Source organism: Hippocampus guttulatus, chromosome 1, assembly GCF_054856545.1.
Source record: "Hippocampus guttulatus isolate MCC_2025c chromosome 1, RoL_Hgut_1.0, whole genome shotgun sequence".
Classification (NCBI taxonomy): domain Eukaryota; kingdom Metazoa; phylum Chordata; class Actinopteri; order Syngnathiformes; family Syngnathidae; genus Hippocampus; species Hippocampus guttulatus.
The window spans coordinates 2,082,116-2,097,585 of NC_141261.1; the positions used below are offsets into that span (position 1 = coordinate 2,082,116).

At 44.6% G+C, this 15,470-nt stretch overlaps 1 protein-coding gene across 7 annotated transcripts in view; it reads left to right on the forward strand.

The window, feature by feature from the left end:
* Positions 1-1,237: 1,237 nt before the first annotated feature.
* Positions 1,238-15,470, forward strand: part of atp2b3b (ATPase plasma membrane Ca2+ transporting 3b) — a 54,707-nt gene continuing 40,474 nt past the window's right edge. For 6 of the 7 annotated variants that reach the window (XM_086132136.1, XM_086132309.1, XM_086132557.1 and 3 more), the window contains exons 1-3: positions 1,238-1,417; positions 1,579-1,889; positions 9,628-10,431. In XM_086132136.1, the coding sequence (XP_085988262.1) occupies positions 10,194-10,431 (238 nt within the window). In that variant the 5' untranslated portion in view covers positions 1,238-1,417; positions 1,579-1,889; positions 9,628-10,193. The remainder of the gene's footprint in view (positions 1,418-1,578; positions 1,890-9,627; positions 10,432-15,470) is intronic. The other variant, XM_086132222.1, reaches the window with a different exon arrangement.

The following is a 15,470-nucleotide window of genomic DNA, read 5'->3' on the forward strand; positions in this document are numbered from 1 at the left end:
GTAACAGTAGCAAGCACCTCTTGGGTTATACCATCTCAACTAGAACGGGGCGGGGTATAGTCCCCAAACATCATCTTTCCTTTTGTAGGAGACTGGACTGTCTCGGAGTTGTTTGTGTAGTTTGTTCCTTTGTTGTGTGTTCACAACCCCCTGCCCCCCCATAGAATTAATTTTGTGATTTCCTCTTTTGATTTTCTGTTTTTGTCGCATTACATGTTTGCTTTTCTGAGTGTCATTGAAGTCATCGTTGATTTACGTTTTCGGGGGTGGTCACTCTCGAGCAGTAGTTGCTTGAGTTGTGTAAAAGTTTTAAAAAGAACCAACACGACAGCTCTTTTGTTTTCTGTCGTTTTGCTCCGCTGCAGAAACTGGCGTGTGAACGCAAGTGGAGCTGCACCGACGCTGCGCCGGTGCTGACACGCTCAGCGGCTTTGTACGTGTGACCGCTGCACAAAATTTGCTCCGGTGTAAAATATATCGCAACAAAATACATCGGTGTAGCGCCGGAGCAAATGTGTGCCGTGCGAACACCCCTATATTTTGCTAGAGGAAGTAGCATTTTCAGAAGACATACATTGTAAATCATAAAACTTCATTTGGGACACATAACGGTCAAGACATTTTGCCATGAAAAGTTACTCAATATTCAAATTTATATTTGTCAATATTACGTGATTTTTTTTTTCAGAGAGTGAAAAAACCCAATCACACCTGGGTCGATATTTACTTCTCTGGGCAGCTTATTCTATTTTTTGTGCAGCGTAACAGCTAAATGCCGCTCCACCATCCTGTTTGCTTTGAACTCTGCAGATCGCCGAGCCCGACTGGGTGTCGCACTTTAGCACTTGGTGAATCTATTCAGAAATTGCCACTATGACTCAGTGACGCTCTCCAACTCCACCACTGCATAAAACAAGGCAATCATATACGTTGGATTACATTGTTTGTATCGGATCTCATTTTCATTTCGGAATAGGATTTAAAAGCAAATAAAGCCCTTGGTTGATATATGCATTCATCCCTCTTCCCACAGTCATTGAAGAGAGTTTGAAGACATGATGCTTTGTTGTCGGTGGTGATTTTTTTTCTTTTCTTAGATTAATAGGCTCTATAATCGGCAATATCCTTCACTGTGCTGCGGTGTGCCCGTTGTCGTCACCACGCGGAGGAGTGTATGAGGAAGAGGTTGTGACGTAGGCACCTCCCCACTCCTCCTCCTCCTCCTGCCTGTGGATGCTGCGAGCAGGCTCCTGTGCGCGCGCGGGCTCCTCCTCCAGAGATGTCGCAGGAGCATCTCCTGTCAGCGCGCCCTTTCTTTACTTCTTTTCTTTTCCTATACTCTTCACTGCATTGGGCCCCGTCATTTTAATCGCCACCGCCACCACCACCATCATCATCAGCAGCAGCATCACAAGCGGTAAGCACCGACAAATACTGCACCCCCCCCCCCCCACCCTCTACGCAAGGCAAACCCGGCGAATCTCTCTCTCTCTCTCTCTCTCTCACTCACTCTCTCGCTCTCTCTCACACTCTCTTCCTCTCTCTCTTTCTCTCTCGCTCACTGTCTCCCTCCGTCAGCCGCAGAACTCGGCCGACCCTCGGTCAGGTGACAGCGCGGAGTGGAATATTCATCAGCACCCGTGTTTGTCTTTCATCCCCTCTCCTCCATCGGACTGTAAGGCTGCAGCAGCCCACTCACGGTCCTCCTCCTCTTCCACCACCAACACCGCCACTACAACCCCTCCTCCTCCCGCCCTCCTGTGCATCCTCTCTCATCCGGGCCGGGACATTCTCCGCTCCACGCTCACGCAAGATTAACTGGGGATTGTGGCTCTCCGCCCGCCCGCCCACTGATGCTGATGCTGATGTCCTTGAGCTCGGCCTGCACGGTGAGTGGCGAGTCCGCGCGTGTTGGCGTGCGTGCGTGCTCGCGTGCATGGATGCGTGACTCCTATTTACCCCACGCGTGTCTCTTGCTGTGATTGTGGAACAGCACCCGTGGGGCTTTTTTTGCCCCAAAAAAGATATTTTTAAACGGCGCTCGGGCCTGGTGTGTCATCGCGGGCCTTGCGGAGCTACGATAGCCATACTGTCGGGCATAGCGTAATACCCCGGCAAACGGCGCTATGACATTATGAGAGTGGTTACGCGGTTGCGGACCTCCACTCCGATGCGTGTCCATCCTTCCAAGGATAGTGGGTGAAGGGCTTCAGTCCAGCATTGTCCCCGAGCGCGACCACTGTAGCTGCGCGGGCCTCTCTACTGCACCGTGAGCACCAGCAGTCAGTCCTCTTCCGTCCCGCAATCCTTCCTTCAGTCTCCCCCCCCCCCCCCCCCCCCCCGGCGCGTCGCACCTGCAGCGGAGTGTCGGTTTGAACCGGTAATCATGTCCGGCCAGAGCCGCTGTGAAGCGCGGGCCCGGTAACCTTGCGGTGAGGGGTGGGGGTGGGGGGGTGGGGGGGCATAGGTTAGTGGCGCACCTTGAACCCATCTCGTTGAATTTGAAGGAGGCGACTGGGCACAGTTCGTGTGGTACGCTTGATATTGTTGCCATGCATGTGGTGAGTATGATGAAGGGCATCAGCAGGATGATGATGAGGAGGAGGAGCAGGATGAAGCTCAGGCACGTCTGAAGGTGACCAACAAAGGTCATTTTGTGTTCGAATTGGGCCCACACAAGAGAACAGTGCAGCATTCGCAAGTATTATTGGTGTCTGGCTTTAGTGGAGGTGAACAGGGGAGCGTCACGTGGGAGCGACATATGTGGAGACTTTTAGTCTATCTATATCTCATTTTATGAATGCATGTGATGTATTTCAATCTCAACCAAAGCTGAACTTCCATCATTCTCACCATCAAGTTGCTTTGAAGTAGGACGCAGTCATGCAGCTCCAGTATTTGTGTCAGCTCACTTCCGTTATGTCGACGCTATGTCAAAGCCTGATTGGGCTGCTTCCACTGCTGGTTTTAGCGAAGTGTGTGTGACCCCGTCATGTAAATCCGATCACAAGGTATACAGGTGACATGCAGCTTGGCTTTAAAGATGTGAAGGTAAAAGGTCAGTGTCGGAGCAGTGCACAACAACAACAGCCAAGGACAGCTCGCCAAAGCATACATGTTAGTTTTGTCACAAGTGCGCAGGCGTGTGTCTGTGTGTGTGTGTATGTGTGTGTGTATCTACCTATGTAGCCCGGATTAACCATTGTGGCACATACACACTGTCACAGAGCATACATAGGTCTACTGGCCCGGAATTAAAGCCCAAGAGGACAATTCCTCTCTCTCAGCGGTCAACATTGTTAACTACTGCGTAGGCCTGAACAATTTTGAAAAATATCCTTTTCCTCAATATTGCCAATGCCTTTTAAAATGCGATTATTATTTTTTCAAGGTCCTCTTTTCATACAATATATTTTTAAACAAACATAAGCAACATATTAATCTTTACTTCAATCAATAATATCACATTTATCACACATAAATGTTTTGGTCTAATAAGTAAGCCTTATGCTAGCATAAAGGCAAATGGATTCTGATCTGTGACTTTATCATGTCAACTTTTCATGTTTCATGAAACCATGATATGTAAAAAATGTCAACTGCATTTCTTAACCCTCCTATTATTCTCTGGGTCAATTTGACCCCCTTCAGTGTTCATCATTCAAAAATATAATAGCTGCCTTTTTTTTTTTGCTCCACATTTCATGACTTTTGCTGATTTGATGGGGGCAAGTGATTAAGCATGACATCATCATGATGCTATTTTTTCAATGTCCCACATATTGCACACATTGGTGATCCTCAGGGGTCAATTTGACCCCAAGCTGCTTTAGCTGCAGAAAAATTGTCCGTGTCTGTCAACTGTCATCCCCACACTTGCATGTACAGAGTTCATACTCTTGAGTTGATACATGACAGGAGGTGGGGAAAATAATTATTTCTGCGAGAAATTTGATAGTTTCCCACAAGGACATTGGTAGTTCATGCAAAATAAGGGTGCAGCAAAACATATAGAAGCTTGCACAAGAGTCCTCTATACCCAAATCATTCCACATTGTGCTCCGTGTCGACTGAAATCAGCATGCTTTCTCATGTGAAAATGTCCTCTGCAAAAAGGTTGACTGTCCATGAGGTTTTGGAACAGCTCTTTACCATTCAAAGTGATACAGAGGAGAATGCATCTGAGACAGAGGATTGTGTTGAGGAGGACCCTGATTTTGAGGCATTGTCATCCAATGAATGAACGTTTTGACTCTCCTATTGTCTCTCAACCACCAGCGGATGCGATGCCTTCCAAAAGTGGAAAGATAATATGATACAATCCAGGCCCTCACGTGACTGTTAATGAGTGCTTGGTTGCATTTCGTGGATGCTGTCCATTTTGACAATAGTTGCCAAGCAAACCTGCCAATATGGCATCAAAATATGGAAGGAGGACTTTTCTGGAGCAGATAGGTATGCATTGGTTAAACCTCAAATTGAGAAAAGATGGTGCCTTATAAAAGCATCAACAACGATAAATGCACACCCCAAATTAGAAAAGAATTAGATGAAAGGTTTTCAAGACCGTAACTCTAAAATCAAATTTTTGACTTGATGGTGGCACTTCATTTCATCACCAAAACCAATAGCTTTCATCCTCTCGTGGCTATTAATGTTGTTGAAAAATATCCGATTTGTATGAAAACCTCTTCAGATACATTAATTCTAATTTAAAAGTTTGACCAGATGGTGGAGCCGGAGGGCGTGTCAACTCGCTAATAAGTTATATTATCAAGGGGGTATTCAACAAATAAGCAAAGTGCTTGACCCCAAACATTGGTCAACAAATCCATGTACATCATTTTCTGGAGCCAAATATCCCCGGAGTCAAAATTACTCCAAGAGTAAAATGTGTTACTTATATTTGATAACAGGAAGGTTAGGATGGAATAAATGAATAAAAAATACATGATATACATGTAAAAAAAAAAATGAAGCTGACCGACTGAAATGAAGCAGAGGTTGTTGTTTTTGTTGTCGTTGTTGTTGTTTTCCAGCCGATTGCTCCACAGAAGTGGATATAAGCATCCAGGAAATAGATGACACACCTCACCGTAAGGTGGAATAATGAGGAAAAATGAGTGGCAAAAGAAAATATGAAAAAATAAAATAAAACACACTTGTACACCCAATGCCCTGACGTATTTGAAGGAGTGCCACTTAAAACAAAAGAAAACATTACGGCTAGGAGAGACGTGGAGAAGAACTGCGTTGACCTTTTCCTTGACTGTTTTCATTTTCAAACACATCTCAGCCATCCATGGAAGTCCTCTCTCGCTCTCTTTCTGCCTGTCACGCTCTCTTATTTAGAAAGGCCTGCATCCAAAGACACGTTTGTGTGTATGTGCGTTGACAAAGAGAGTGATGTCTCTGGGCATGAGGGTGGATATCTGTGATGCATACAGTTGCAAAAGTGACATGGGCTGTGCGTGCAAAGCTCATTTGAAAATGACGAACGAGCAATAACATTGTGAATGTTTTCCGACTCCTTAACGCGCGTCTACTGTACACGTGCAATTGCACACGTCAAAGCTCCGAATGAGCCCAACAGAAACACGCAGTTGAAGATAGAGATATCTGCAGCAGACGCTCCGTTCTTGTGTAAGCCTCATAAAATCAGACAGAATCGGTGAGTAAGAGACCAGGCTGGGAAGAAAGAGTGTGACAGGCTGAGTAAATAAATGATTGCAATGGCAGGAAGCTCATCGTTGGAGAGAAAGTCACAGGAGGAGAAAGGGGGGGAATTCAAATGATGAGATGAGTAAGCCATATAGCATGATGCGCACACATGCACGCATGTGCATTTGGAGGAGCAGGTACTGTAAAAAAAACGACGAAGGGAGCAGGGTGACTCAGTTATAAACTAACACTCTCAGTCAGGAGAGGGGGGCAGGCGGGGGCGGGAGGGCGACGAGATGCATGACAGAACCCAGAGAGGGCGAGGAGTGGAAAGGAGGGAGGAGACAAAGAATTCATTATGAACTTCAATTGGGCTTTTTTTCCCCCCTTTCATGCTTCTCCTGATGTAAAATAGCCTCATCAGAATAGTGTGCGTGTGTGTGTGTGTGTGTGTGTGTGTGCGTGTGTGTGTGTGTGCGTGTGTGTGTGTGTGCGTGTGCGCGTGTGCGTGTGCATGACACGTGTGATGCTGACAGTATTCAGCACAGTCACAGCCTCAGTAATTGCTCATGTGGGGATGAAGCAAGCTTCGGGATAGTGGAAGCAACGCAAGCCCCCGGGCTGCACAGAACACTGTTGATGTCAGAGTTATTTTTAATTAAATCATCTCCTGAGATGGTTTGAAACATGAATTCCACAATTAGGAAATGATGTCGAGTGTGTTCGATGAGAGCAGCTTCCATCAAGGCAGCTGTTATTTTCAAGATTGTCCAAAGTGGACCCACCCTGATGGACAGTTGCCGCTTCAACGTTACCGGGACTATCATTCATTAAGTGTTCTCATTTATCTTGGGAAAAAAAAAAAATCAAATATTAACTGTCGTTCATGAAAAGTTCATGTCATGGGTGAGTTTGCGCGGTGAAGTGTAGAGACAAGAGGTGGACCCAATTGCAGAAAAGCAAGAAGACAATTAAGGCCGGGCGGCCAGGTGAGCGCGTCGACCTCACAGTGCAGAGGTACCAGGTTCAATTCCAGCTCCGGCCTCCTGGAGTTTGCATGTTCTCCCCGGGCCTGCGTGGGTTTTCTCTGGGTTCTCCGGTTTCCTCCCACATTCCAAAAACATGCATGGCAGGCTGATTGAACACTCCAAATTGTCCCTAGTTGTGAGTGTGAGCACGGATGGTTGTTGGTCTCTGTGTGCCCTGCAATTGGCTGGCAACCGGTTCAGGATGTCCCCCGCCTACTGCCCAAAGACGGCTGGGATAGTCTTCAGCACCCCCCGCTCCCCTCATGAGGACAGGCGGATCGGAAAATGAATGAACAATTCAGGCCAGAGTGCGGGATGTACTTCAACAAAATGTATTTATTTTCCAAAAATAAAAAACAAAAGGCGAACAAGTTGTGTAGTACCAAAAAAAAAAAGAGAATCCTAAACTTTAACTAAATACAAGCCAAGTGATGTGACAACAAGCATCACATGGACAGGATATCTGATTGGTTAAACACAAGGGACCAAGCTGACGAGAACAGTCATTTTTGGTTCCTAAAACGTTTTGGGAAAGTTAGCTTGGAACATGAGTAACATTTCTTGGGAGTTACGTTTGGTTGGGATTTCCTTAATGTTATGTTCGCTTGGTTGGTCGATGGTTACATAATAGGTTCCACGAACGTTCCTCTTACTTTTTGTATCCAACCCCCCCCCCCCCCCCCCCGCCCCCCACGCCACCCCTCACAATATTTTTGTTTTTCACAATAGTTACAATAATATTATCATAATTTAAAATGCCGCGTATGAATTGTATAAACAGTACACTGTCTTTTTTCATGTCTTAATACCAGTGATGTATCATGACAGTCAGAACACTTAAATGCTCTTCCATTAGATGGCAGAAGGTAAAATCAACACGTTGAATTTTTGAACAACAGTCTATGTCAGTGCTTCCTGTATATTCGCTTTGTGTTCAATCAAGCGGGTCCAGATTTCACACTCTGCAGTGTTGATTTGGGAGTACACTCGGATGAGATCATCAGTCGTTCAGTATTCAGACTTTTCATGACTTTTTTTCCCCCAATATAGAATGGGGGCCGTGGCTCAATTAAGGTTGGGAAACACTTCTTCTATATGGCTTTTATTGAGTATCCAAGGCTCGAGTAGTCGTACTGGCATTGGTCTGAAGAAAAGTGGTATTCTTAATTTTATATATTTGCCAGGTTGTTTCATAATTTTGATGTGAAAGAGGATGCCAATTGCTCATGTGTTATGGACATGCTATAGTCACAGGAATCCACATTTCCAGTGGTGCATATTTCATTTGAGAACATTCTATTTCAAACGTGTCAAATGTGTGTTGCATAGAGGAACAGTTGAGTGTGAAGCTTCACTCCTTTCGTTGACTCTCGAGCGCTCTTCTCAGAGTTGTTGTAAGGTGCAGCGGGGAGCTTTAAAGCCAAATGTATGCCAGCTCTGCATTCAGGGCCACCAAACAATTTGAGGGTCTAACGGTGATTGCGGTGGTGTATAGCCGCATCGATGTACGCTATCAGACTTTTTATTTTTCAGTGAGGGAATTTTGTACCAATATTGGTACTTATGGGAACAAGGCCACTCCAAATGCATGCATGCTCAGTGCCATGTTTACCTGCTCAGAGATTTCCATTCCCAAACAATGTTCTGATACTGCACTTTACTGTTTTGGATTTGTTCCCTGATGTTCCTGATTCTTCTTATGCATAGCGGCGCATGCTCGAGCCTAAACTAGACTAATTTAAACATCCATCGATGCATCCATTTTTTTCAAAAACCGCTAATCCTCACGAGGGTCGCGGGCTTGCCGGAGCCTATCCCAGCTGTCTTCAGGCCGTAGGCGGGGACACCCTGAATTGGTTGCCAGCCAATTGCAGAGTACACAGACGAACAGCCATTCACACTCACAGTCACACCTAGGGACAATTTAGAGTGTTCAATTTGCCTGCCATGCATGTTTTTGGAATGTGGGAAGAAACCGGAGCACCCGGAGAAAACCCACGCAGGCACGGGGAGAACATGCAAACCTCACCGGAATCAAACCCTTCACCTCTGCACTGTGAGGCCGATGTGCTAACCAGTCAACTGCCGCGCCGCGCCTAATTAAACATAGTATGTAAATAGGACACCTTTTAAATTACTCTTATTTTATTTCTATTTTTTTTAATCTGGATAAAAATATATATTGATATTTGGTAGATACAGTAATCGTAACTGATCCACACACCTCATATCATAAAACTGGGATTTCCCCCAGTCCATCATATATCGTATATTTTTATTTTTCAAGTATTTTTATTATTAGGGATGGGCGAGTACTATTACCAGGTATCGTACCAGGCGGACAATACCAGCCGCCAATACTCAAGGCAAGAAAAATAACTAAATCAATCTGACATCCAATAAGTTCTCCTTGCCAGTAGTTGGTGCTATATTGCGGTCGTTTGACACATTGGCGACTCATCATGTGTGTCAAAATGACAGCAAGGTCTTTTGTTCAACATTATCTGTGATTGTGCTCATTGAAATTTTATGTATCAAAGTACTAGTAGTATTTATTATATTGGCATTGGGATCAGTGAGTGCTCAAGAGTAAATACCAGTACTAGTATCGGTCTAGAAAAAAAGGTACTATTCAACATGGCTAATTATTATAATATTTGGAATGGTTGTTTTCTAACAATATAATTCCCAAAGGCAAGGGGAAAGCTCCTTGATGTCTTTTTCATTGAACGAAAGGCTGTAGTTTGCGTCGCTGCCCTCAAGCGGCCATAAACTAAATACGGTACATGTCAGGTAGCACGTGAAAGAAGATGAGCCGTCTTGTGACATATCCTCACCCGTTTTTTCCGTCTTGATGCTTAAAATGTCTTCAGAGCTATACTTGGATGCACTGACTCCGCGTGAGCCCTCATGATGTCGCATTCTTCTTGTCTCGTAGGTCTCTGGAGCAGCAGTCGCGACTACCTACCTCACATCTGCACCCACTTCTTCTCTCTGACTCATCATCTTACTTTGGCCTTTGGCCACACTCGCCATCTGTCCGTCATCCCCTTCTACCCCCAATCGCACATGCGTCGGCTGGCTCGCCCGTCCATGGACCGGCTGTGAACCCGGAGGGAGGGAGACAGGAGAGACGGAGGCGAAGAAAGCTGGATTCGTTCAGATACCGCGCTTCTCGAGTGCTCCTGCGCACCGTTCTTCACCCCCTCCCACCGTCCTCCTCCTCCTCCTCCTCCGGTGATGGAGAAGTGAAGGAGCAGTGGAAGGCTAGGCTGAGACCCTGAGGAGAAAAACAACACAATCGGCTCCCCCTCCTTCAACAAAAGGCCATTGAAGCGAAAGAGAATCATTCTACGGTTTTGAATCGGAAATCAAGGAGGGAGGGCAACGGGCTGTTGAACACATGAACAAGCTGCCAGCGAGCACACAAGCCGGTCACTGAGCTGAGGACATCTAAGGAAGGAGGCGGGGAAGGACCAACACAACACAAACCAACCGTGTGTCATGTCAACAACAGCGACAATGGGCGAAATGGCTAACAGCGCCGTGGAGTTTTACCCCAAAGCGACTCGTGGAGAAGGAAGGGAAGACGGGAGCCATGGAGCCGGAGACTTTGGGGTCACGTTGAAGGAGCTGAGGGAGCTGATGGAGCTCAGGGGGGGCGAGGCTCTGCAGAAGATCCAGGATAGCTATGGAGACACAGACGGTCTCTGCCAGAGACTAAAGTCCAGCACCACTGACGGTGAGTAGGCATGGAACACACGTGGCTTGCTCGACTGGTCGGGGGCGAAAGGAGCGGCCCAAACGCCTCACGACCGGTTGTTGTGCTGTCACAGTGGTTAAAAGAAAAAAAAAATCTTTTCGTATTTAAAAAGTCCTTCTTATCCTAATGTGTGTACCAAGCCCAAGACTTTTGAAGAGTACTATTTCGAATGCGATATGAAAGGTACTATCAAGTGCTTGCGATTTTAAAACACTCTCATGCGTTAGGCTACCGAACAGAATATTGTCCCCTGGGATTGTTGATGTTGTTTTGAAACAAATGAATGAATTGAAACCATTCGAACGGAATCATTAGCATTCTAAAATGTATTTCATAGTATTTATGATTCAGCTGTTCAGGTTCTCTACACAACTTCTGACCGTGGAAAGCAACAAATGAATGCTTCCCATTCTCAAATGAACTCAAGTGTAACTGATTGGTGAAAAGTGCGGTTTGGGTGCCTTCGAAAGCCTTTATTTTTGTTGGAGCAAAACACATTGTACATGGAACAAAACAAAAAAAACAACTTAAAATAATCAAACCTCCTCATCACACCGTGTCATCCAGACTCGAGTAAGCGGCTTTATCTGAGTTGAGTGCACATAGGGACATGCTGGGTGCATCGACTGATGAATGGATGAAGGGATTTTAGTCATGGAAAGCTGATCGACCAAATCAATAAACGGATCAGTGAGAGTGTGCAAGAAAAGAATAGGAGGGTGTTCTGGTGGGAAATTGCAATTAGATCCTCAAACATTATTTTAGACGATGACTAATTTGTCTGTTGGTCTTCCAAATTGATTTGCTGTGTAAAAAACAACATGGCAAATCTTGACCGGTGATTTCCAGGAGTGGTTTTGAGCTGAGGATTGTAATGTGTTTTAGTTCACTCAGAATGCCTTTGCACACTTACATTTTCTTCCAGGGGTTGCGCTACACCAAAATATTTTCAACTAGCAAGAGAGAAACCAAAATTAACCGTGAGATTAAGAGGCTGGGTCAGGGGTATCGGTGTGTACGTGCGTGCATACGCGTGTTCAAATAAAAACATCCGCTTTGTGGCCCAAGTTATTTACTAGTTGAAATGTTGTTTTATCAGTTGGAAGAAAGTATGCACTGAAAAAAATGGTGTTTTTGATTTTGTCAAAAATAAAATCATCTGGATCCAGATCCTTTTTTTTTTAAAGTAGACTCTATGTAAATCCAGATGATCCTGTTGTGTGCCACCACTCTACAGAATAAAATCGATTATATTCTACATACCATTATTTTTTGGTGTGGATGCACACCAATTCCGGCTCCGGTGTTACGTTGTAGATGTTCATCGTGTAGTTGCTTGGTACTGTAATACTAGAGTGATTCAAACTACCGGAGACTAAATCCCGGCCTGTTCTATTCAAGTTTCCTGTCAAAGATGTCATGAAAGCCAACTAGAACATCTGAGCTTTATCTGGAACTATGAAGCACTTTGCATGATGGCAGGTGTGTGCTAACTCCCATTTAGCATGAGACTGGCTCATTTTAAGCAACGGCCCCATCCCAGTGACTGCATAAGAGGGTGCGCGTACTTGTGCGGCCACATGATTCCAGATGTTTATTTTTATTGCCGCACTTCCAAAAAAAAGTTTTTTTTTTTTTCAATTGAGTTATACATGGGAGATTATTTGTCTATCTTTTTTTTTAATATTACAAAAAAAAAACTTTGCATTTGAATACTAGTGTGTAGATTTTTTATATCCACCGGCTAATTATTGGCAATGCGCGCTCTGTATCAAATATTCGGCTTGAAAAAGACAAGTAATGTTTGTCAGAATAATTTATCAATATCTTTGTATTTATTCTTTGCACCACAGTACATCATATTGAAAGCTGTGTCCAATATTTTTTCATTCTATCATGTAGCTAATTGAGGTAACCGGAATATTAGTAGCAACTCTCAGTATGATGCAGTGCAATTGTACACCACTGCAAACTACAACCATAATCATAAATAGAGTCTTTAATGAATTCCTTCCTCTCTGACAGTGTCATTCAAAACTGAGCAGTGTCATCTGTATGAAGGCAATCAATTAACTAGATACTGATCTTGTAGTGATCATAATGTTGTGTCTGGCCAGTGTATTTGAGGATGTCTCCGTGTATCTGACTATGTAGTTTATTCACCGCTCAACAAAGATTGATTATACTGGTGACTTACTGTAACACAAGACTTTCTCTGTAGCACACACATATAGCCACTGTTGTCCACAGCTGGCAAACAAACACTCGATGCACACGGGGATGGCAAACAAACACTCGATGCACACAGGGATGCACAAACCTAGTTTGCCGCCCTCAACAAACTTTCTAAGATGGTATTTTTTGTCCTCTGTTGTGACAAAGCAGCCAAAACACAAATGTATCCATCCACCCATCCATCAGTCAATCCATCAATTTTCTTTACTGCATTGGGTTCACGGCTGCGCATTTATACAAACAAGCATAATCATCTTTCGCTCAAAGCCTTACCTGAAGTTGGTAAAGCTTTATCACGCTCTGATACCTCTCCTGAACCGAGCTTTTGTTGAAGCTGAGATTCAGTGCAGCTCTCCCGATACTTTTCCAGGCTTTGCATGGAAGTCTTTTCTAGGAATTTGGTGATTAAAAAAAACAAACAAAAAACTTGCCATGTTTAAGCAGAAATTGTTCTCCACATTGGAGCAATGTGACAGACATAGATACAGCTTCTCAAACTGCTTGGTGATGAACTGCATTCGGGGACAGAAAAATTGTTGGCCGGGCGGCAGTTTTTGCAATGCTGCGCCAATGTCAACTGGTGAGCCTTGGGCAAGAGAATAGTATGCTTACCAAGATTGCAAAGCCTGAACTGTCAGATGCTGATGGCCTCATGCCTCTCTAAATGATACCTGAAACACACTGACTTGTGGGGCGCCCTGTATTTGCGGACCCAGTCCGATGTATATTGCTGCATGCATCATTGTTTGCACAAACCATATTTGGTCTTTAGGACCCCCTGCCTCCGCCCACCGTTCCTCCCCTTTTTTTTTCTTCTTTTAAATTTTTTTTTTTCATATTTGTCTCAGCAAAAAAGCTTCGATATCCCAAGAACAGCAATTACAAAGCGGAATTGTGAGCTTGTGTGTTTTCCAATTATAATGAATCTTCAAATTCGGGGCATTGCACAGGATGCAACCGCATGGTGAATGTATCCCGGCAAATATACATAATGATTCAGAGCATTACCTGTAATATGATAGAGAAGAGGAGAGCAAACACACACACACACACACACTCTGATATGGACACTCAGCGTTGCAGTATGAGACCATTATATCCACATTCAAGACAGCACGAGGAGGATGAGGAGCAATTATGGAAAAAACGGGGAGAGAAAGGAGCATGTGCGAGATGGGGGGGAGAGAAGAGGAAGCTAGAACAGCTTGCCGCATTGTCAAGGACACATCAAGGGGAGATAGAGCGAGGGAGGTAAGAGAAGGGAGCCAAGCAGAGAGAATGAGTGCAGAGGGATGGAGGGATGGATGAGAGAGCGAGAGAGAGAGGAGGGCCGGACAACATCGACGCGAAAACAACCGTGCGACCATTAGTCAGCATCACCTGTTTTCTGCCTCGCTCACTCTCTGTATGTCGCCTTGGCCTGAACCCTGTTGGGTGTCATATTTTATTGTCGCACATTTGTTCAAGGCCGTGAGCAACAGTCGCTGCAGCAAATGCACAATATCTGCAAACAGCACACGTACACAAAAGCGTGTCATCGCTCTAAGCCAACCACTGCAGGCACATTGCTGTTCTCCTACCCTGGCAGCCGACCCCGCCCCCCAACCCCCCCAAAAAATGCATCACACAAACAAAAGAAAATTCCAAACATTGCACACTGAAGGAATTACATCACCTGTTGCTGGGCAGAAACCTGTTACAGACAGGAAGCCCAGGACCTGATATACTGATCGCCATGGAAACTGCATCACTTAATTGGGAAGTTGAAGAGGAGAGGAGGTTCAGCAAAACAACTTCAAATTTGGGCAGGGAAAAATAACCTTGGAGTTAATTTCAAAGATTTCTGACCCCCCCCCCGCCCCCCCCCCCCAAAAAAACATCCAAAAGTTTTTGTTTGTGTTTGGTGGTATAGCGGTACGCTTCAGTTTCCCCTCACTGATGGTATGAATGAAAGTGTGAATGGTGGTCTGTCTGTGCCCTGTGAAGGACTGGTGGCCACTCCAGTGTGTAGTCTTTCTTTTGCCGAAAAGCAACACGATGCACGCTGTGCAAAATGGTTGGATGGTTGCAGGGGCAGGCTCACCAATAGGAACACGCAGGCCTCTGGCAATTGCCAATTGCAGTGGACCCCCCCCCCCCCCCTCAAATGTCTCATGAAAATTGATTAATAATGTTTTGTTTGATTTAAAGTGAATTTTCTTGTTTTAGTTGTAATTCACAAATTTAAAAACACATAAAAATGCTTCATCTATTATTTCAATGCTTTCGTTCCCTTTGCGCAGTCTTTTGTATGTCCCGTGTGCAGATCTGATTCAGGAATACATCAGCAAAATCAACTTTTTGGCACACGTTATGAGTGTAAAGTGCTAAAGAGTGGAAGACAAGAGGAAAACACAGTTTCTTTAATCAAAACTACCAAAAAATGTTAACCTTTTTCATGATAATAAATATGCCTATACCCGGCATGCTGTTTTTGCACTGCCATCAGTGTCAATCTTAGAGAATGCAGTGGGGTGTATGCAACACAAGTAACAATTTTGATCACAAAGGCATGAATATGAAAGTGGTTCTCGTCAAAGCGTTGCGATGATTCACATGTTTGATAACAGTTGTCAAGAAGGATTTGAAGGACTTTATCTAGTTAAGGAAATTGGAGAATTTTATACAATTCACACTTTTTAGTTCATGATAGACATTCCTGTATCCATAATCTTTACTTATCAATATTATTCATTGGACGAGGAGTAAGGGGAACATTTACAAAGGATAAACAGCTCCGTAAC